General features: G+C 30.2%; 1 protein-coding gene across 1 annotated transcript; it reads left to right on the forward strand.

Annotated features, from left to right (window-relative positions):
* The first annotated feature begins 5113 nt into the window (after positions 1-5113).
* Positions 5114-17002, forward strand: LOC123290800 (cytochrome P450 4C1-like). Its single transcript, XM_044871131.1, has 11 exons — positions 5114-5242; positions 7627-7733; positions 10195-10288; positions 10355-10543; positions 10617-10689; positions 12370-12496; positions 12571-12762; positions 13842-13910; positions 15505-15679; positions 15749-15928; positions 16830-17002. Exons 3-11 carry the CDS (start codon positions 10216-10218, stop codon positions 17000-17002), a joined length of 1251 nt encoding a protein of 416 aa, XP_044727066.1. The 5' UTR covers positions 5114-5242; positions 7627-7733; positions 10195-10215.
* Positions 17003-23637: the final 6635 nt, after the last annotated feature.

Consider the following 23637-nt stretch of genomic DNA (forward strand, 5'->3'; position numbering starts at 1 on the left):
CTATACCATATAAATTTCTCCGACCTTCACGAATACCTCTCAATGTATTATATCACTGGAGAATATATAAGTCACATTATATTATTAATAGTTTACTATAAAAATCGAAATGGACGGAAGCAAAATAAAGTTGAATTCGTCCAAAATCGTTTGTTTATAAAATTATTGTATAAGTGTATACATACAATAGATTGATTGTATAATGTATATTTTGTGCAAAATAAATTGTTAATTTGTTTATTGTATTCCTTTTTTTTACTTCTAAATTCCAAAACAAAATTTTGTATAGTGAGGTATAGCAAAACCATTACGCCCGAGTTGATTTTAGAAATAAGAACATATTTTGTTCCATGGAGTGCTATATTTCTGGTGTGATTATTCACTCATCGCAGTTTTCAACACAAGAATAGGACACGCCACCGAAGTTGAGACGCAAAAATACGTGCACTTTCTTACCTGAAAACAAATAAAAACAGTTTAAAAAAGACACTGCAGTTGAGAAAAAACAATCTTGAAAGGACAGCGCAATCTGAATCTTGCAAAGGACCCCGCAAGATAAGATAGGAAAATGAAACTTTTTGTGAAAATTTTTTTAAACCCATCCATAAATATTCTTTGGATCATTCTAATCAAAAGCATAATGGCCCCAAAAATTTTTAACGAGGAGTTTTCGAGCTACGGGCCATATAACTACAAAGTATAGGTAACTTTGTTCCTTGTTCGGTGAGACCTGTAAATGCATACGAAACCTACTCAGCGCCTATAGTATGGGTTATATATTAGACTCATTGGATTTTTATAATAATTATTTTTTAGCTTTACAACCTGAAAACGTAATTAAATTCATTTGATACCGTGTATTAATTAACCAACAAAAAAACAATTTGTATGCATTTTTAAAACATTGACATAACATAACGAAGGTCATATTTTACTGTGGTTATTAATAACCTTATCAATAGTGAGTAGTTACACGCTATAGCTTCCTGTGAAAAAAGCGGAAATTAAACGACATGAATATTGTTACTATAGTGTTTATGCGAATCTTTTGATAAAAATTGTAGTGATTTATGATTTGATAAATAATTCTGAAATTTTTATCGACAGTCAAATCCTACATTCAAATAACAAAGTGCGATGTAAAGCTACTTTTTTGGTATGTTATTTGGACCCCTTAGGGAAGTGTGAAACCACGTTTTGCAAGCAAAAATACGTGAAATACGTGAAAAACTATCGGACTTTTTTCAGTTTTTGTAGATAAATACAAAAATTATCACTTTCTTCAACTTTTTTTCACATAATGCCCACAATTTTGTCAGTTTTTTTTTTTTTTTTTTTACGATTAGAAGATAATTATGGTTTACAGACCCTATTTTGCGCTTAAATGAAAGGTAATTACCTTTCATGTCAATTTTTTAAACACCATAACTCAAAAACTATTAGACATACGGAGCTGGGGATTGACTTCAATTGTTTCAAATTTCATATACTTTGAAAATGATATGCAACTTATTTCAAAAGTCCATAGTTTTTGTATTATTCTGCGAAAACTGAAAAAAAAAATCCGAAAATTTGCCAAGTATTACGCCAGTAGCACAGTTTTTCAAGTATTACGCAGGTAGCACAAGTTTTTTTTTGCTTGCAAAACGTAATGTCACACTCCCCTAAGGTGTCCACATACCAAAAAAGCAGCTTTATATCACCTTCCGGTCGCCATTTATACTAGTTGTTTTTCATGAAGCTCGCATGTTTAAGCTACCAACAAATTTTCATCTCTCTATCTTTTATACTTTTATGTGGAACTCCATAATTAGGATTGAAGACATTTTTTATATTTAAACTTTTGTTCTTTCTCTAACGGTTTAACATATGCAAAACTCAAAATTTTAGCATATCATGTATCAAAAACCATTAGACATACGGAACTGTAGGTCGGCTTCAATTGTTTCAAATTTAGTATAATTTCAAAATGATAGGTACTAAATTCTTATGTCAAAAACTCATAGTTTTTGAATTGAACTGCAAAATCTGAAAAAAGTCTGAAAATTAAATAACATACCAAAAAAGTAACTTTACATCGCGTTTGTGATTTTAGCTTTTTCTTTGTAAGATATTACTGGCGTATTTTTACTTTTACCATATAAAAAATATCTATATGTATAGGTAAATGCTTATAGTAATCATGCAAGCATATGTTGAGGTTTTTCTCAATGTTTGATGTTTGAAGAATCCCTGATAAAATTTTTCGATTTTAGAGATTAGATATAAGTGCCCTGAAAAGGGTAAATTTGGGGCTTATAAAAAATCTTCGTGGTTTGAGTCTGTTAAGATATTAATTGCTCATTTTTCTTTATATATGTAATATATAGCACTGATTTTGTTGCCATTTCCACCTTTGGATTAAATTTTGGTAAAATTTCCCTTGCGTGGATATATGCTCATAAAATTAGAGTTATTTAGAATTAGTTTTCCTTTTCTGGTACCTCTAAAAAGCTTTTTCTCATACAACAATACAACATGCAGTTTAGGGTGGTTTTATCATGTAAATTGACCATCATCAGTTGATGACTCACCATCACTTAGAATTTTAGGGATAAATTTTTCACTGAGCGTTTAAATTATCAATTATACTGCCATCAAGTAAGTTATCGTTCTCGACAAAATCTGGAAAAACGAAAGAATCTAAATTATGAACATTTACTAATGTAAAAAGTTGACATTTATAGATGCACTTTATACACGGTCACGAGAAAAATCAAAATTTTGAGCATTTAGAACGCTATATTCTCTTATACACAGCTTCCGCTTACAGAATATATTACAATCAAGTATATTATTCTTATATGTGGCAAGTTTATTACATTATAGTACAGATCATAAGCGCCATCGATGAAAAAACATTTTTTTTGCAAATTAAGACTTTTAATGACGTATAGCGGTATATATTTTCAGGTACCTCGTTAAATTTTTAACCCCTTTTTTTGGTTTTGGGGTCGCTGATCTAGAATTTTAAGTCAAAATGTTTAATTTGTTCCTCCAACTATTTGAGATCTCAAAGATCATTTTGAGATCAGCGACTTTAGAAACTTTTCATGTCTTAAAAAGATGAAATTGAATTTTTTATTCCGGGGGTCTACTTATGTAAGCTAAAAGAGGAAGGTGGTGTGAAAATTGAGAATATACTGTGATTGTGATTTGAATATATATTATGACCATTTAGTCTGACTGCCTGGTAGTACCTCTAGGTGTTGAATAGCCGCCAATTTGTCATTTCGACATTATCGCTTATATATAATTTAATTTATTTAATTTCGCTTACCTCCAATACTTAATATGCCAATTTTAAAGAAATCATTCATTATCAACCACAACATCACTTTCCTGTGGTTGTTTCTTTTGTATTTTATCAAGATGAACGAACCCTTAAAACGTAGTTTCACTTTAACCCCAAAATACGCTGTAGAATGTTAGGAAAAATTGTCAAAGTGAGAGAATTTTCAAAATTAAAATTGTGGAACTCCTAGCTGGGGACCATTTTTGGTACCACAGTGATCCTAAGAACGATGTACGAAACATTAAGTAAGGATGCCATAACTTTTTACGCGTACTATTTTTATGTACGTATTTTCACGTACATTGTCTGCATTGGGAAAAAATCTATCGCGTAAAAACGACATTTGGTATATATACATCTCTCATTTAGGTACTCTTACTAAATTCTTTATACAAATTACGAATGGTTTGCGGTGATTTTGGTTTTATTATTTTATCTCTGGTATTATTTTATCTCTGACTATCAAGAATTTTAAAAGATAATGAAAACTGCATTGAGATAAGACGTGTCATTATTACTAAAATTTGTATCTGGACAGTATTTTAATATTTAAAACACAATTTTATAAAAATTTTAATATTTTTTGTTTTGTTTTTGTTTTTTTTTTTTTTTTTTTTAATTTAAAAATATCTTTAAAAATTTGTGTAAAATTATAAAAAAATGGTAATATTTTTATCTATTTCTTAGTTTTGTTTCTAACATTTCTAACAACCTGTTAACTACAAGCCTCATACATGAATTAAGAAGAAAACTTTTTAAGCCGTCCCCACAAAATCGTGCCCTTAAAAGTATGAAAACAAGATAATATTTTCATCTGAAATTGTTATGATAAGTAAAATCATCATGACAATCGGAGGGCCGCTAAGATTAAAACGTTTTTCACAGGACGGAAAAGAGGTCACTCGACTGTAATGACGATTTTACTTATGATAACAATTTCAGATGAAAATGTTTTCTTATTTATGATACTTTTCAGAGTGTAATTTTGTAATCGGTGGGGTTTTAGTTTTTGAACTTTATTTTATTTCTTCAATTAGTTAATCTCTATTTCTTTGATAGTCAGTCATGGACACAGGCGAATATCCTCTATTGTCCTTGACAACTTTTGGCTAAAGCATTTTGTGTAGTTAGTGTGTTTTCTTTCGATTAAATGCAATAATGACCTATTTTTAAGTCAATATTCCTCCGAAAGCTAACGTTTTTTTAAAAAGTTTTTTAACCATAATTTTTTGTTTTTATGAGGAACAACTTTCTAATTTAAAGTCTTTTTAAAAAAATTGGCTAGTAAAGAAACCCGAAGAACTAGGTTCAATCTGATGTCAGAACACGATGCCCCCCATTAAACTATTTTTTTATTGGCTAGCTACAAAACGAGATATTTAGGTGTATAGATTACAATGGCCCACACTTTATATTTACAGAATTATATTATCAACAATCAAAAGGGGTGTCCTGTAGCGTGTTCACGGAATAGTGCACAAATTACGTGAAAAAATGAATCCAAAAAAACTCCAAACAAGTTTTTCTGTAAGCTCTAAATATATCCTCAGTACCTTAAGAAACCGATTTTGGTTTGTGTCCACAAATCTTCAGTAGCTAAGTTATTCTTTATATTTTTCAACTGATGTGGAAAAATAAAAAATTGCTAACAGGAAACTTTTCATAGTCGAGCTCCAAGACTACATAAATATTATCCTTGCCCTTACGTATTTTAATGTGCTGAAACAAATTTTCGAATTTGTTGAATTGATTTGTTTTTTTAACAGGTTTTGGCAATTATATTTGTAATAGTAGCAACCTTGTCTGTGGTGTTCTGGATATATTTTGCACTTCCAATAAGAAGAATTAAACAATTATCACAGCATATTCCGGGACCTAATAGTGTAGCACTCTGGATAGACGTAACAGGTATGTTTGAGTGTGGATTTTTTATACATTATTTCATTTCGATTCATCACCATATCTCATATTCCAATAAGACAAAACTAATTCACATATATCTGTTTCTTTTAATTTTATTAAATATAAAAATGTTATAGTTATAACTGACTGTATTCTTCTTTGAAGGTGATACTAAGTACCCATGCTTGTATGCACATTTTTATTATGAAACTAAAATTTTGGCCTATTCTCTATTTTCTTAATTTTCAACTAGAGGAGACGGTTGATATGACATTTCAATCAAATTATATGAATATAAACAACAGTTTTCTAAATTTCTGTATCAGTCATTGCCTATGTTATTTAATTTCAAAACTATATACTTTAGTGACATCCACTGTTTCGAGTTATTTAGAGCTCATGTTGTAAAAATTGCTCAAGTTACGTATGTATATTATGATTGATTGTCTAAGGCTAGCACTATTCACTTATGTCCATTAACGTAGCGCCTCACCATTGAAAAGTAGTTATTTAAAAAACAGTGTAAATTAATTGTAATAATTCGAAATTTGGTTAAAAAGTTTTGAAGTTAATTCTAAAAGTTAAGTATTAAAGTTTTTCAAGTTTTTTAACTTTAGGCAAAAATATGTAAGGGCTTTTTATTTCGGAACAAAAAACTGTATGTCAAGTAAGTTAGTTGAAAAAATAACCGACCATATTTGTGAGTAACAACACGCACTTTCATATACAGAAGCACATGTCGAAAACGTTGGATTCTAAAATTTCAAGCCGAAAATTTGAATGTAATCACAGTCTAATTGAGCCAGGACTACTACTTTCTTAAAATTTTCAATTATGATAAAAAATATTTTTATGGATTGAACATACGAAATTCGATTAAATCGCTTGTGGAATTATAAAATTTCCATTCCATGTGTCGTGCGATTTGATGAAATACAATTATACTTTTTGTTGAATAAAATATTTAGAACAGCGTGGAAAATTAACTTTTATTTTGGTAAAGATAAGAATTACTTAAATTATGTAACTAATTCACGCAATATTAATAATATTCGTATTTAATCAACAAACTGGCCAGAGGAAATTTTGTTAAAAGATGCTGGATGCAATATGCTATGAGGTATTCTTTTTTAAAATTCGGTTATAAACTAACCAATGCTGTAATTGTAAAATCAACAGAAGATATACAGTGTACAGAATGGGCCAAATTCGATGTTAGATGTATCTCCATAACTGTACGAAATAGAAAAAAATGGATAGTATTCTCTCGATTTCAACTATTAAGACAAGTACATTGGTGTCAACAAAATCTGGCTCGCATTTTTTTTAGAGTTTATAAGCAAAAGCTCGATTTTTCGACTTTTAAACTTATATAAATAACGTCGTTGTTTGAAATGTTAAGAGAATATAACTTTGACATCATAAAGGCATTTTTTCTTTAGAATTCACTGTCGTCATTAAATTTTAAATAAAACGGTCAATTTTTAAAAAACAAATTAATTTAAATATTCAAATTGATGGCCCTGTTGGTTGATATATAAATTGCATCTCTTTGTAACACTCTGCTAAGCGTTATAAATTTGTAGACTCAAAATGGAATTTACACAGTCTACAAAATTTTGTCTCAGCTCATTTAAGTTGTTGCTGGTTTTTTTGTATAATTTTATATATTATTACTCTACCTAAAAAATTTTTTTAGGTCAAAGCGACGCCAGCAAGTAAATACATGGTTACAAAGGAAAACAAAATATATTATAACTAAGCAATAACCACTATGCTTCCTATTTAAAAAACACAACTTTGGGTCATAACTTGAAAACCGACCGACCGATTATTTAAATTTTAGTGACGCCTTTGAATTCTAAAGAAAAAAGTGCCTTCAGGATGTCAAAGTTATGGTCTCTTAACAGTTCAAACAACGGCCTTATTCACATAAGTTTAAAAATCGAAAAATCGATTTTTTGCTTATAACTAGAAAACAGAAAATGCGAGTCAGATGTTGTTGACGTCAATGAGCTTGTCCCCAAAATCGAGAGAAAACTATTCATTTTTTTCTATCTCTTATAGTTATGGATATAGATATGGAGATATGGAGATATAGAGATTAAAATATCGACTTTGGCAAAAATCAGAGAGTATATGTTTGAAATCTAAAATATAAAATTGGGTCAGCTTTCAATAAACACAAGGGTTACGCAAATTTGTCATATCAAACCACTGGGTCTTATATAACTAATTTTATTTTTTTAAGAAATCGTTTTCAGAGAAAATAATTTCACGAAAATCATTATTTAATCACAAATAAGTACATCTACGTATCAATATTAAAAAATAAATACGTCTGGATCATTTAATTAAGTAGAAAGTAAAATAATTTTTTTTTGCATTAGAATTACTTGAATATTGTAAGTTTTGTGTGAAACAATATGGTCCAGTATTTCGAGTGTCCCATATTGCACGAGTGGACATTATTGTTAGCGATGTGGCAGACGTTGAAGTATGTACATTTGTAACAAATACATTTTTCTGTACCTTGATCGCCATAAAGTTTATAAAATTACTACTTCTTTTGTTTTTTGTATTTTTTTTTTAAATACAATAATGAATGTAAACTTTGATTCTTCGTTCAAGAAATGCAGCTTCAGGCTCTTCTAACTCAACCACCCTTTCGACTAAAGAAAGTAGAGTAAGTCTTTAAGGATGTTCCAGCATGGTATTTGCAGTTTCTATGTTAAAGCAATGGTACAAATTTTTTTTCGACAGAATTTAACGAAAAATTAAATTTAAGAATTTAATAATGCTTACTATTAATTCCCAAAGTTTCAGAAATTTTGACCGTTTAAAATGGGAAATAATTATGCCAACGTCCCAATTTCGATCAATTTACGTCAAAATTAATATCTCGAAAGTGAAAATTAATTTCTAAATTTTTTTTTTAGAATTGTATTGTATAAACATTTTTTTCTACTTTTTCTTCAATATATAATAATATCATAAAAAAATAGTTGGAGAGACCGGACATTTTACATGCTTTAAATGGGACATGACCCTCAAAATCGCGAACTTTGTCTTTAAATATCTCGCGATCTAAACGGTCAAAAATTATGAAATTTTAGGAATTCATAAATAAAGCTATTATAAACCCGAGAAAAAAAATTCGGCCAAATCTGTCGAAAAGTGATTTCATGCTGGTACTACCTTAATTACGTTCAATAGGTTATGACGCAATCCTTTTTCTTCTCCCTGTTAATACTCCAGCTTATTACATCTGCCTGGAATTCAAATACTACAAATTATCGGTATAAGTATTTGAGAAAATGTTAAGTTGGTGATGTCATTTGCCTAAGCTACTCAATTCGAGGATTTTGTTATTTAGTCTTTATTGTTATTTTACTGTTTACTTTATTTTAATGCTATCTGAGCTCCATTTTTGTACTTTTAAAAAAACGAAAATAAATAAGAAAAATAAGCCAAAAATAGGGGTCAGGGGTTGTCTCAAAGGTCTCATAAAGTCTCATGTAAGTTTTTCAAAGCCAAAGGTCACAAAAATCAGTTTTTTGCGTTTATCTCGGTTTCTATAGCTCCAATGAACATTTATTATGGAAATTGTGGACCCTAAAATATGAGACAAATTTTGTTATAAAAGATTTTGCATGGACCCAAAAGTTTTTGAGATAGAAGGCTTTTGTTCTATCAAGAAAATAATTGCAAAAAAGGATCTTTTTAAAAAAGGGTGAAAAATTAAAGCTGTTAATGTATTGCGTGGCCTGAAACTTTAAAAACTGCTAGTATCGAAATAAATGATGGACACATAGATTTCTTAAATACTGCACTAACCTCTGTGAACAGGCCCGTGCGCAAGGGAGGGATTTTGGGGGTCAAAACCAACAATATAGTCTTGTAAAGGCACCCCTTTATGAGACACATTTCCACTGATGGATCAGAAATCCATGCATATTTTGATTTCGGTACATTCTTTGCTCTGTCTTGGAGTTGAGCACTTCAAACAGACAACCTGAATCTTGGCGAGGCTATCGAACTGGCTGATGCTGCGGAACATATTTTGAAAGAAGAAGAAACGCAATTCAGAAAAATTTTCAAAACCATGAGCGATATCTGCGATGAATACGTCATAGAATTGCGGCTGACAAGGTTCGCGTCATTACAGACTCAACGCTCGAATATACAGACTGATTTAGTTGAAGATTTTAAATTGATTTTTGAATCATCACAATATTTTATCAACTTTAGGTTGTCTCTTTCTCAATAAAATGAAAATTTTTATGAATACTCTTGCTCGACCTTTTGAACTAGAATATTCAATTTTGAGCAATGTTTCCCGTAACATCTGGGTCGACAAAATTCAACTGTAGTGAAAACGCATTGCTGGACAGGAAAATTCACTCGAAGCGCACAAGATATTTGCAATGAAAATGCGTTTCCGAATGTCTACCAAATGCTTTGCGTTCTGGTAGTTTTGCTTGTAACAACAGCGACGAATAAACGCTCGTTTTCAACTCTGTGGCGTCTTAAAACATATCTTAAAGCATAATTTTTTTCTATACCTCGCAGAATTAACTAATTAAATGTTCTCTTACTCGAAAAAAGAATTTATTGTTTTTATTGACTTTATGACCTAACATGGCGAATAAGTTTGAATCGTCCCTTGGGTAATTCCTTCGCTTGGGCCTGAAACGACGCTTACAAGAAGGTGAACCATCACTTAGTGTACCTCGTAAAAAAAGAATTCGAGACAACGAAGATGATGACAATGAAATAGTTATTTTCACATGCCCGGAAGATAAAGAATGTTCTACCATAGAAAGTGGAAATTGAGTAAATTTTAGATAGTGAAACTGATCTTTGTATAGCAGTAATTTTTAAACATTGATGGCGAATAAGGTTTATTTAGTTCAGATATTAATAATTTAAATAACAAGACAGCTAAAATTTTTAAGATAATACTAAAGGACGCTGAAATGATAAACAAACCTCCCATAATAAAGAAGTTTGTCAACGATTGGCTTGGAGATGGATTGCTATTTAGTGAGGGTAATGGAAAAAAAGGAAAGATCTTGTTATATTGACGTTATCAAAATATTTTTGCTTTGTTTTAAGGATCCTATTGGAGACAACAAAGGAAATTAATAACACCCACATTTCATTTTTCCATATTAGAAAAATTTTTCGAAGTTTTTGACGAACAAGGTGACATTTTAATAAACGTTTTGAAAGAAAAGGCAGATGGCAAAACCAATTTAGATATTTTTGACTTCATAAAAGCGCTTGCGTTAGATGTTATTTGTGGTAAGTTTTATTTTTTTATAAATAATTATTGCAAATTCTATAATTAAAATTTTCTCTTTTTTCTTTATTGTAGAAACAGCTATGGGAACTAAAATGCATTCCCAAACAATATCAGTTGATACGGATTACGTTACTGCAGTTAACGAGTAATTTACTTATTCATAATTATTGAAGTAGATCTTGATACGTTTGGTCGCATTTATTGCCATAAAAATTTTGAAATAACTTCTTTTAATGTATCACAGTATTCAATTACAGCGATATTCCTCCCATATTTTGGAAAAATAGTTTCAATAGAATGTGCCTTTATAAAGTAAAAATTCGTAAACTCAACCTTTCGAAAGGAATGAATTTCTCAACTGAAATAATTTTAATTTTCTATTTTCACAAACCCGTTTTTAAGAAGTCTTAATAAAAACATTTATTTTAAATAGCAAATTTTAAATATATTGTAATATCTGAACACGATCGTGGAACACTTCTCGCTTTTGTTCGAAGATAATTTTTTGCGTATACTTTCATCATACAAAATGCAGCACGGAAAATCGGATATTCATAAATGGGAAGTCCTTAACCCTATAAAAAAAGATACTCATAAAGCGAGATCGGGCGACCCCCCCCCAGCCTCTAAGGATTGTCTCTTTCAGAGATAAGTAGGCGTCCATCAAAGTAATCTCTTTAAACTGTCACCCCAATTTGCGTCGTCACAAACAAGGTAGCTGCTTGTTTGTTTCGCGAGAACCGAGGAGATCTCAATTGTTCAAAATTTTAGGATGATCCAACAGCTATCTCCAATCTCTTGTTCGTGATGAGACCACATTTTTACTTTTCCTGAAATTATTAACTCATTTGTACCACATAGGACGCCCTTAGCCTCCATAAAAAAAAAACTCATAGAGTGGGTTCGGGCGACCCCGCCAGCCTCTAAGGATTGGTTATTTCAGAAATAAGGCGTCAATCAAAGTAATTTCTCTAAAATCTCATCCCAATTCGCATAGTGACAAACAAGGCAATTGCATGCTTGTTTCGCGAGCACCGAGGAAATCTCAATTCTTCAATATTTTTGTGTGATTCAACGAATTCCTCCAATCTCTTGTTCGGGATGAGATCACATTTCTATTTTTCCTGAAAATATTAACCCAGAATAATCGATTGCTTTAAGACCGCAAATGCACTTCCCCTTATATTATCCACTCGATTCAGCAAAAAACAAGCACTGGTCATGTAGAATTGAAGCGATTGTGAAAGGCTCGTTGGATGGAGATTTTTGAAAAATAGATCTTTACGACATACCAACTTTCCTCTCTAATTAAAAGTATTTTGATTACAAAAAATAAACAAAATTTAAGGAATGCCTCCGTTTGAATCTGGCCACTCTCACAATTTTCCGAGCCCCTCCGCTTTTTGAAGCATATACGAATATGAAGATTTTGTACTTTGTGTGTTAATTTTTATAATTGAAAAGCATTCCGTTTTTGCTCCCTGAACTACAGACCTCACACCTTTGAGAATTTTTTTTTAAATGTGTACCGTTTTTGTTTTCAACAAAATTTGTTGGTTTTTATTATATTAGAAACATTTTTGTAAGTTGCTCTATCTCAAATTTAGTGAAGCTGGTGGAGTATTAAAAATATAAAAACCTCGAATTGCCAAGGTCAATTTAAAATGAAAGAATTTAGATCAACTTGAATTAACAATATTTCAACGAAATTAAAGTCTTTTAGACTTCATGGTAAAAAAGAATTCTTGTGAAGATGATTATCTGTATACATTTTATTTTACAATTTACAGCATTCCCAAATATGCATAACATTTTTTTTTTCCAGAATGCAAAGAATATTGCTAGAACGATTATATACTCCCCTTCATCAAAGCGATTTTATATTTCAATTCACAAAAAATGGACGTATTCATAGAAAATCATTACAAATTTTGAACGAAAAAAGTGACGAAGTATTTTGAATCTTTCCAATACGTTATTTCTCTACTATTAATTTTTCAATGATATTCCTTTCTGCTTTTTTTAGATAATACACCAGCGAAAAAAGTATTCGTTTAATCTATCTACATCGAATGTCTCAAATATCAAAGACGAAAGCTCTGAGTATACTAAAAAACGTTTAGTTTTTATAGATCTGTTACTTCAAGCAAAGAATCTTGATGGTACACCTTTAACGAATAAACAAATTCGTGAAGAAGTAGCGACATTTATTTTTGCCGTATGTGTTAAGCTTAATTTCCAGCATGAATGCATTTGTTGATATAGGTTTTGGCCTATTTTTTTTGTTCACAGAGTAATGTTAAATATGAGGTCCAGAAGTTCGCGATTTCTCCATTTCAAAGCTTGTAAAACTGACTATCCTCCCAGCTCTTTTTTACGATATTAAAAAATTCCCACGGCGGAATTGAAAAAAAAAGTATAGTTGGATAAATCTAGCGGATTTTGATAATGAAATTGAAAATTTTTTGCAAATAGCTAATTTTTGTAGTAGATTTCTTTTGTTGTAAAAAATGCAATGAATGTGCCAAGTATATTTTCGGTTCCGGAACGATCCGCGCGACCTTCTACACGCGGTTTTTATCTCTGCATTTTTTTCTTTGGTGACGTTGTGTTGAATATATTCTGCTTCTATTGATCAGATTGAGACGAATAAAAAAGCAAGTGTTTGTTAAGAATTTCTGCATCGAATTTGCCTGATATTAAACCCCGAACAGCAAAATAACCTCAAAATCTGAAGAAAACCGCTGTTACCTCATATTCAACTTTCTCTGATAACTTTTCAATGAAGGAATTGAGTTGCAATCGTGGAAAAAAGGTGTAATTTTCGTTAATACAAAAGGGTGGTAAATTTTAGCCAGATACATAACCTCCATTTTGAGAAAAACGATTTTAATTTTTTTTTTTTTTTTAAATAGCACGTTTGTTATGTTCTGTCGGATAGTGCTAATGGTTTTTTTTCAAAACTTGATTATGAGCCAAACATTACAAAACAAAAATGCAACTTCAAGTTTGCGTCATTACAAGTTACAACAATTGGAACGTTTTCGAGATATTAATTTTGATGTAAATTAGTCAAAATTATTAACGTGGGCATAATTATCTTGTGTTTTAAACAGTCAAAATTTCTTTAATTTTGGGATTTCATAGTAGGCTCTATTAAGTTTTATATTTAATTTCTCGTTAAATTCTGTCGGAAAAAAATTTTACCATAGCTTTAGTATAAGAACTGCAAATATCATGCTGGTAATACCTCAATTCAATTTTACTCCTTACTTTACTCAAAACTTTGTGTTTTAGGGTCATGACACAACCTCAACGCAATTGTCCTTGCTTTGTTACATTTTGTCTAAACATCCCAATGTTCAGGTAAGACGCACACTTTAACATTCGTATTTTTCGACAGTGTCAAACAAACAGATAAAATTCTTTCAGTAAGTAAATTCTCTCTACATAAAGTCAATTTTACCCAATAAATCAACTTTGATTATAACATATTACATCAGGGCCAAAACGTTTTAAATATCGTAATAGACGATAAATTCTTAGCAATATACGAATAGTCGGAAAATGTAATGGTGTAAGTAATTCAAGAAAAATCGACCCGGCTGTGTAAAAGTCCCGAAAGAGGGTAGAATGGTGTTAAGGGATGTATTTGCGGCTAAGCAATGCATCTTATCGAAAGAAGTTAAATGTAAAAGTTGTAGATAATGAAAAAATCTAAAACTTTTTGACCATAACCTAAAAATTATCGATTAAAAAGCAAAAAACCGTTTTAGCGAATTTCCGAAGGAAAAGGTGCTATTGCTTTTGCACTGATGATGGAATTTTGAAAAAATTTCTTCGAATGAACATCGGTCCTACCTAATAGATGTTAAAAATGACCAATGAATGCGCCAAGTACAAGTTTTTGAATTTTTTCAAAATGAAATATTTTAAAAAAGTACTCTTGTGAATTTTTATCTAGACGCTTAGTTTTTGAAATAAAAATTCTTGAAAAATTATAAATGCAATATTCGATTTTAAGAAAAATATGTTATTTTTCAATCTCTGAGGGAAATTGCTTATCTAACGCAGCTCCTGTGCTACGACTTTTTTTTATTTATACCTATCGCAAAAATTTATATATTTTCATTTTACTTTTGCTCATTTACACGTGTTTAGCGAATCTTTGGTCCTGTTTGTCCTTATAAAAAAAGAACAGTTTCACCAATTTTCATGAAAATATCAAATTTTTTTCCACAAAAATCGGTTTTTTGCATTTTTCGCGATTATTTTGAGGTCAATAATTTCCAGCAAAATTTTTTTAGATTTTTTTACTATCTGCTACTTTTACTGTTATCTTTTTTATATATAAAGAATAGTTTAGCCGCGATTGAGTCAGTTGAGTCGATTTTTCCTTAATTACTTATACCATTAACTACATTTTCGGACTATTTGTATGCTGCTTAGAATTTGTATTACCTTAACTCTGTATTGGACAATTTTATTGATATTTAATTAAATGTTTGTTGTCAATAATATCAGAAAGTACGCCTCGGATCGAAATTTAGTAAAAAGCTTTTCCATTTGTTTCGATAAGCTTAATTTACTGGTATAATTTTCTACTATCAGTTATAAAACACTCTGTATTTGTAAATAAATAAATCAGGGATAATTAACAGTTCAATTTACGAAAAAACAATGAAAAAAGATTTCTTTTTGACAAATGTTTAGTACAATCCAGAAGTGAATTGTATAAATGACAACGTTGTTCAATTTACTCTGTGTGATGTTGACTATGACATGCTGATACATGATTTTCTCTTTTAAAGATATCGCGTTCTCTCTTATGTCATTAGAAATACCTTACTATTATTCTTTTTTTTCTGGCCACTGATATGATATTAGTTTAGTACCCACATTTTATCCAACAAAAATAATATGGAAAACTAAGGACTTATGAGTAAAGTTAAAATTATAGGAAGAAATTTTCAAAGAACAATGTACAGTTTTAATGAACAAAAATCGAGAACCCACATTTAAAGAAGTTCAAGAAATGCAATATTTAGAACGGACCATTAAAGAATCTCAACGATATTTTACGGTTGTATCATTTCTAACTCGTCATGTTCATAAAGATATTACACTAAAAACAAGTAAGTATAACGAAAAATTCATTAAGGAAAAAGACGTTGGAATGCCTTAAAAAACGTTTTCATTTTCAGATAACTATGTTGTGCCAAAAGGTGCTATGCTTTCTATATTTGTTACATCGTTACATCAAAATCCAAAAATCTATCCAAATCCAGAAAAATTTGATCCAGATCGTTTTTTACCAGAAAACGTCCAAAAAAGAGAACCATTCGCATTTATACCATTTAGTGCAGGTTCCAGAAATTGTATAGGTATGTTGATTTCAATATATTGTTGTACCCTGCATATTTGTATTACTTGAACTTATTATACCATGTATATATGTAATATATATCAAGGTATACTAAGTTTAGTCCCAAGTTTGCAATGCTTAAAAATATTGACGCTACGAACAAAATTTTGGTATAGGTGTTCATGAAATCACCTAATTAGATCATTTCCCTTTGTCCGCCCATCCGTCTGTGAAAACGATAACTCAAAAACGAAAAAAGATATCAAACTGAAATTTTTACAGCGTACTCAGGACGTAAAAAGTGAAGTCGAGTTCTTAAATGAGCAACATAGGTTAATTGAGTCTTGGGTCCGTAAGACCCATCTTGTAAACCGTTAGAGATAGAACAAAAGTTTAAATGTAAAGAAGGTTCTAATTAAAAATAAACAATTTTTGTTTGAAACATTTTTTCGTAAACATCACTGTCTACCGGTGAAGGCGTAAATTAGGCGCAAATTCTATAGTATGTATTATATGGGAATATCCGTTATGTATATGTGACATGTGTGCATGTGTAATGAGATAGAGTAATCATCAATGTCTATACATGGTATTTCAACAATTAATTCAGTCAATTGTTTGTTTTCACTTGTTATAAATTTAGTCTATATTTTTGACGCTAATAAGTTAGCGAGCTGAAATTAGAACAGATGGAAAAATCACAAAAATTCGATTTAAAAAAAAGTTTCATACAAAAGTTGTAGAGCTAAAGGTTTCGTTTGAGCTCTGGCCTTGAAGTAAGCTAGAATTTGATAAACCATTGATAAGTGAACTCTAACTTTTAACTGGTAAGAGATAGAAAAAAACTTTTAATTGGAAAGATGTTATTTTCACTTGTATCTAAATATAACTATTAAAGTTTGATTTTGTCTAATTTTTAGGTCAAAAATTTGCGATGCTTGAAATGAAATTAACTGTCAGTAAAATAATAAGAAATTTCAAAATATTACCCGCTTATGAAGAAGATGGTACGCCATACGAACCACAATTTAAAACATATATGGTATTGACTGCTGTAAATGGTATAAAAATACGACTCATTCCTCGAACATAAAATAGTTATAATCCAAATAATTACAAAATTTATAAAATTTTATATAATTAAAGTTTATCTATTATTCTGACCATAATTTCTATATCTAGTAAGTCATTGTTGTAAATAAAAAAGGGCCTAGAGTGGACAATGGCTATCCTACAAAATCCATGGTCCACTTTAAAAATTGAAGGTATTAAGACTGTACGAGCATCAAAGCAATTTTAAATAAATAGCTTGATTTTTTTTTTATGAAGTTGTGCTAAGTCTAAATCAATTCTGAAAATTTAAGGGGAGATTGCCCGATTATTTAAATAAATAAATGACTTCAATAGTAGGCATATTTAAAATTGGTCTTATAGGAAAACGGTAGATGGATGATGTTTTCATAGATTTCTCAAAAACTAGTTGTAATATGATCAAATTAACTTTTTGAATAATTTAATTCTGAGTTCGGAGAAAAAAATTGAATTTAGTAGATCATTATGATACAAATTGAGGAAACTAAAATCCAACATTTTTTGATGGTCGGAAGGGGTCCAAAAAAAATGGTAAAGTGGCCTAATCCGGTCTTTCGCGTCAGACACCGTCGGATTGAGTTAAAAATAAAAAAGTGTTCAATGAGCTTACGCGCCTTAAAAAGGCGAAAAGAATGAGCTGCGAATGAACCCGATTGGTCCATCGATGTCCCCACAAATTGCAAAAAACCATCGATTTTGCTCGAAATTTCAAAACTTCATAGCTCTTGTTGTTTTAAAGATTCAAAGCTGAGATTTAAATGGATTGTAGCTTTTGTACCCATGAAGTATCACACACAATTTCAGCAAGATCGAATGTATACTTTTTGCAAACCGCAGCTGAATGCAAAAAACAGGACTTTTGTAAAATGGCCCTAAAAAAGTTGTGGTGCGGTAACGCGCTATTTTTTTACGCGATCATATGCTTCAATAGTTAAAGTAATACCTACTTAAGTGCCAACCTCTCATCTTAAGTAAAAGTTAATAAAATATTAATTTTAAATTACTATTATTTTAAATTATAACATTAAAAATAGGATGGGAGTAATGAGAGCAATTATTAAGAGACAGAAGTTATGTGACATTATTGTCTTAATAATTGCTCCCATTACTCCCATCCTATTTTTAATGTTATAATTTAAAATAATAGTAATTTAAAATTAATATTTTATTAACTTTTACTTAAGATGAGAGGTTGGCACTTAAGTAGGTATTACTTTAACTATTGAAGCATATGATCGCGTAAAAAAAATAGCGCGTTACCGCACCACAACTTTTTTAGGGCCATTTTACAAAAGTCCTGTTTTTTGCATTCAGCTGCGGTTTGCAAAAAGTATACATTCGATCTTGCTGAAATTGTGTGTGATACTTCATGGGTACAAAAGCTACAATCCATTTAAATCTCAGCTTTGAATCTTTAAAACAACAAGAGCTATGAAGTTTTGAAATTTCGAGCAAAATCGATGGTTTTTTGCAATTTGTGGGGACATCGATGGACCAATCGGGTTCATTCGCAGCTCATTCTTTTCGCCTTTTTAAGGCGCGTAAGCTCATTGAACACTTTTTTATTTTTAACTCAATCCGACGGTGTCTGACGCGAAAGACCGGATTAGGCCACTTTACCATTTTTTTTGGACCCCTTCCGACCATCAAAAAATGTTGGATTTTAGTTTCCTCAATTTGTATCATAATGATCTACTAAATTCAATTTTTTTCTCCGAACTCAGAATTATCTAAAAATTGACGCCATTTTTTTTTTATTTGATCACACTATTGGTCGAAATGTAAAAAAAAAAAAAAAAAAAAAAAAAAAAACTATTTAAATTAAAGTTAAAACCTTAATAAAATATTGAAAACAAAAAAAAATACGTTGTGCCTGACTAATGAAGGATGTATAAGCACGGTTGTGAACTAATTTAAAAAATATATATTTTCAATTTTGATGGTGAATTATGTTATAAATTGGCAATTTAAGACTAAAAGTAAGAATAAAAATTTTCGATATCTGGAGTAATTTTCAAAATATCGGAAATTGAAAATTTTGTTTAATTATTTAGCTTTCGGTATTTCGAAAACCAAGGCAGATATCGAAAAATATTATTCTTATTTTTCGCCTACATTCATTCATCAAAGTCATCAAAGTTTAAAATAAGGTACAAATAATTTCAACCCTGAACATAAAATTCCCTGGTGCTCGTACTAACCTTATATATTATGTTTACGAGCAGCGTAGTTTTTGTCAACTCATTTTATCAAGAACAGATGTTTTAGAGATTGTTCTCAAGGCCGTATTCTCAACCACAAGGTTATTTTTATATTTGAAAGCGAGGGGAAGTCCTTTTGAGTAGTGTTCATATTATTGAGTAGTGTTCATATTAAGAAAGAAATGATAACTTCGATGATAACGATGTAGATGATTATTGATCAATAAACTAGTATAAAATATATTCTTCGTCCGAACCTTCATTTATTATATGATCAAGTTGAATAAAAATCCTCCTCATTTTCCTCTTATTTGAGTTAATTAATAGAATAAATAGTTAAAAATTTAAGGAAGAAATCAGAGATAAAAAAAAGATCTTAAAAGAGTTGTCCTTAAGTAAGTAAAATCTTCAATAGTATAATCCTCATTTACACGTTAAAATTTGGTATGCGCGATACTTCCGGCCGTTTGTAAGCCCGCATACCAAGAAATTAATAAATGTAACATTGAAACGCTTCAATTAAAAAAAAAAAAAAAGGTTTCCGTGATAATGGATAAATTTTACCCCTTATCATACCATTCAAATAAGTATGCGGGACCTTTCCGGCTAAAAATCTTTGGTCGGCCGGGTTTTTTCTTGTTGACTATAATATTTCGCACAAAATTCTATAAGATTGATCAAAATCCGTGATGACGGAAAAAATTTCCGGAAATTTAATAATAAATGTTTTTTTTTAAATATTTCCGGCTAATTAAATCCACGCTGACCAAGCAAATCTTGTTCGTCTGAACAATTACTTTTATTTTTTATTAAAAATATTAAAATCCGTGATCACGGAGCTTTCAGGATTGCTGCCTCCTGGACTATTAGATCTCTCTCAAATATTAACTGGTTTTATCAAGGCACAAGTTTAGCCCGCAAACCTTTCGGTAATCTTTGTATTTACACTGAGTAAGTCTCAGCTCAGAACAAACAAACTCAATCTATTATATCAAACAAACTCCTAGAATATACAGACTGATTCAGTTGAAGATTATAGATAGAATTTTTAATCATCGCAATATTTTATCAAATTAAGCTTTTCTCTTTCTCAATAAAATGATAAATTTTTATTAAAACTCTTTCTCGACGCAAGTCAACTTTGGCTAAAACGCATTGACGGGCGGGCCAAAAATTCACTCGAAGCACTCGTTATTTGCAATAAACAAATAATAAAATAAAACAGCAATGAATAAACGCTCTTTTTCAACCTTGCGTCGTCTCAAAAACATAACTTAGATCGACAATGTCTGAAGATCGGCTAAACGGTATAATCTTCACTCAATATACTTGTACAAAGCGATATAGAGGTCGATATACACAGAGTTTTGGAAAAGTTTTTTCTGTAGATCGCAGAATTAACTTATTGAAAAACAGTGACTGAATATCACATTTTGACCTTACATGGCGAACAAAAGTTTGAACCCCTCCTTGGATAATTCCTGCAAACCAACCTGATTCATCGAGGATATTAAAAAAAAATGTCATTGTAATTTATGATACTATCAGATTAAATTTAATTTTTTTTTAAATATATCTTTATAAATTATAGCTCCTGTGTTTTTCTGATGTATGAGCTATATTATTGTTAAGTTTCAATGAAATACATTCATTATTTTTTGCGTGAAAGCGTAATAAACAAACAACCACCTTACTTTCACATTGATGATATATAGGGATTAGTTCAGTATAATTTATAAAATTCAAAATTAAAAATTGAATTGCATATTGCCAAAAATTTATTTGAAAATTAATGATTTCTGGAATATGGTAAACGGCTACTCAAAAATAGCTTGAGAAAACTAGTTTATTTTTGGGTATCGGCATTGGTTACCGCTATGATTACATAACTTTACCCCTGTAAGCTAGTCGTATCATTTTTCCTTGTTTTTCTTCTTTTGCTTTGATTTTAAAATAACTCGAATTTATAGTAGGTATAGTTGGCTGACCTTCAAATCTATCCTAGCATGTGGTTTTTTATTAATTCGACAGGTATATAAAATCACATGTAATTTTGGACGTCGTCCTTTGCTGTAAAATATATTCAAAGTGACCACAGGGTTTTGGAGAGAGCTAATTATGAATATTGAGTCTAAAATATTTCCAAATGAACCTGAGAATCAATTCTTCCTCAAGAGATAGCTTTTGTGTAAGTTAAATTTAAAATGCATCCAGTATCGTTACACGGGTCGCCATAAAGGACATGCTTTTAGAGGTCGCCATAAAGGACATGCTAGCCAGAATATTTCGTAATGAACCTAAAGAGCATCCTGGTTATAAGGATCATCACCGTGACTTTTTGTCAAATTTATTTTAATTCTTCCAAAATCGATACAGCTAATGCTTTCAACCAGGATGTACTGATTTTCATGTTTATTTTAGAATATTTTGGGCACCATAAAAATCTCTTAATAACAATTTTGGATACTTTTTGAAGCAAATTTATAAAATTCATTAGGTGGTTTTCTAGGACAAGGTTATCCTGGCGCCCTAGTACACGCCTACAAAAAAAGTTGTAATAAATCTTATTAACGTGAATAGAATGCAAAAAACTCGCATCTCGATCCATCTTACTGCAGAAGTAAAATGTTGCTGAACCTATCAATAAAATTATAATTATAAAAATGTATTTCCTAGAAACTAAATCCCTAAGTAAAGCTGGAATATAAAGAATGGATTACAATAATTTTGTGATGTTATATATTTTACACTTGTCTATGTTCGTTAAATGATATTTGTCATATATGTGGCTCCTTAAGGTAGTATGAACGTCAAGGCAAATTTATACTTGTGGTTGAAATTATGTTCAACTTTGTTGATGAATTTTGTAGACGAAACTACATGAATGTAGACGAAAAATAAGAATGCAATGTTTTGATATTTACGGTTTTCGAAATATTGAAAACTAAATAATTAAACAAAATTTTCGAAATTTTGAAAATTACTCCAGATATCGAAAATTTTATTCTTAGTTTTCGTATTATATTGTCAAGTTATAACACCATTCACCATCAAAATTGAAAATATATATTTTTTTAAATTTGTTTCCACACTACCGTACTCATACATCCTTAATTAGTCGAGTACAACGGGGTATTTTTGTTTTCAATAATTTATTAAGGTTTTAATATTTTTTTTAATCTCCCTTAAATTTTCAGAACTGATTAATACTTAGCACAACTTCATATTAAATAAATCAAACCTATTATCCAAAATTGCCATGGTACTCGTAAATCCTTAAGAATAGTAGGTAATTAAAGTTAATTAAGAATTAAACTTCTTAAATTTAAAGAATAATCTGTCTTAAAGTCTAGACTTTGGGATCCTGGTTATTGGTAATTCAGTAATATAAATTAAATATAAATTATATAGGTATCTATCAGTTTAATGATTTTATAATTATAATTTTAAATACCAGATTATGATAATTGCCATAAATTAATTTAAATATATATTTTAACAAATATTATACAAACAAATAAATCGTAACAAATTTTGAAATACAAACAAAATTTTATTAATACTAGCCTTGTATACGTAACGCAGCGAATTTTTGTTTAAAAATGTTTTTATATTTTATTTTAAATACAAAGTAGAGAGACGGTAATTAATTAAAATTTAACATTTCTTATCTTTATACTAGCTGTGAACTACCCGCTTTGCTGGGCAACATCCCCACTTGCACCCCTCCCTCCACATTTCCTTGCGTGGGATAACAGTTTTGTAATGTACACGGCATGCTCTTTTATTTGATACCCCACTTAGGTATATTTGTAAATATTCGATAATTCCTTCCCACTTTCTCGCTACACCTTTCTACCCTCCGAAGGTTAAAAGTATATAAAAACAATAGATCTTTGAAGCTGGTTGTATATCGTGTCAATATTTGAGCTTAATCGATGCACAACTTTTTTAGTTTTTGAAGCATATCACTTTCAACCCCTTACTCTACTATAATACGGATGTATTATACATAAAAACCTTCCTCTTGAATCACTCTATCTATTAAAAAAAACCGCATCAAAATCCGTTGCGTAATTTCAAAGATTTAAGCGTACATATGGACATAGGGACAGAAAAAGCGACTATGTTTTATAATATGTAGTGATTTTCATAATGTTCTATGCAAAAAATAATACATACGAACAATGACTTTTTCAATTTTCTAGAAATTTTTTTTATTTACAGCACATAACTATTAATAATACTTTCTAGCTTAAGATTTTCGCAAGATTTTTATTTATCTTCCAGGTAATTTGGTTGTTCTTTATTAAGTTTATGAATAAGGGGAGCTATAAGCACTTCAACATTCACCTACTCCCCAACCCCCCCCCCCCCCCTTAGGTTCAATTCTTATAATTTTTTCTTCCAAAAACGCTTAGTTGTAACTATATTA

The sequence above is a fragment of the Chrysoperla carnea genome, chromosome 1 (assembly GCF_905475395.1).
Source record: "Chrysoperla carnea chromosome 1, inChrCarn1.1, whole genome shotgun sequence".
Classification (NCBI taxonomy): domain Eukaryota; kingdom Metazoa; phylum Arthropoda; class Insecta; order Neuroptera; family Chrysopidae; genus Chrysoperla; species Chrysoperla carnea.

Bases quoted from the DNA above. Each gene is read 5' to 3' on its own strand.
- LOC123290800 (XM_044871131.1), top strand. From the start codon at position 10,216: ATGATAAACAAACCTCCCATAATAAAGAAGTTTGTCAACGATTGGCTT. The intron at 10,690-12,369 runs GTAATTTACTTA...TTTTTTTTCCAG, and splicing joins TACGTTACTGCAGTTAACGA to AATGCAAAGAATATTGCTAG. The intron at 12,497-12,570 runs GTATTTTGAATC...TGCTTTTTTTAG, and splicing joins TGAACGAAAAAAGTGACGAA to ATAATACACCAGCGAAAAAA.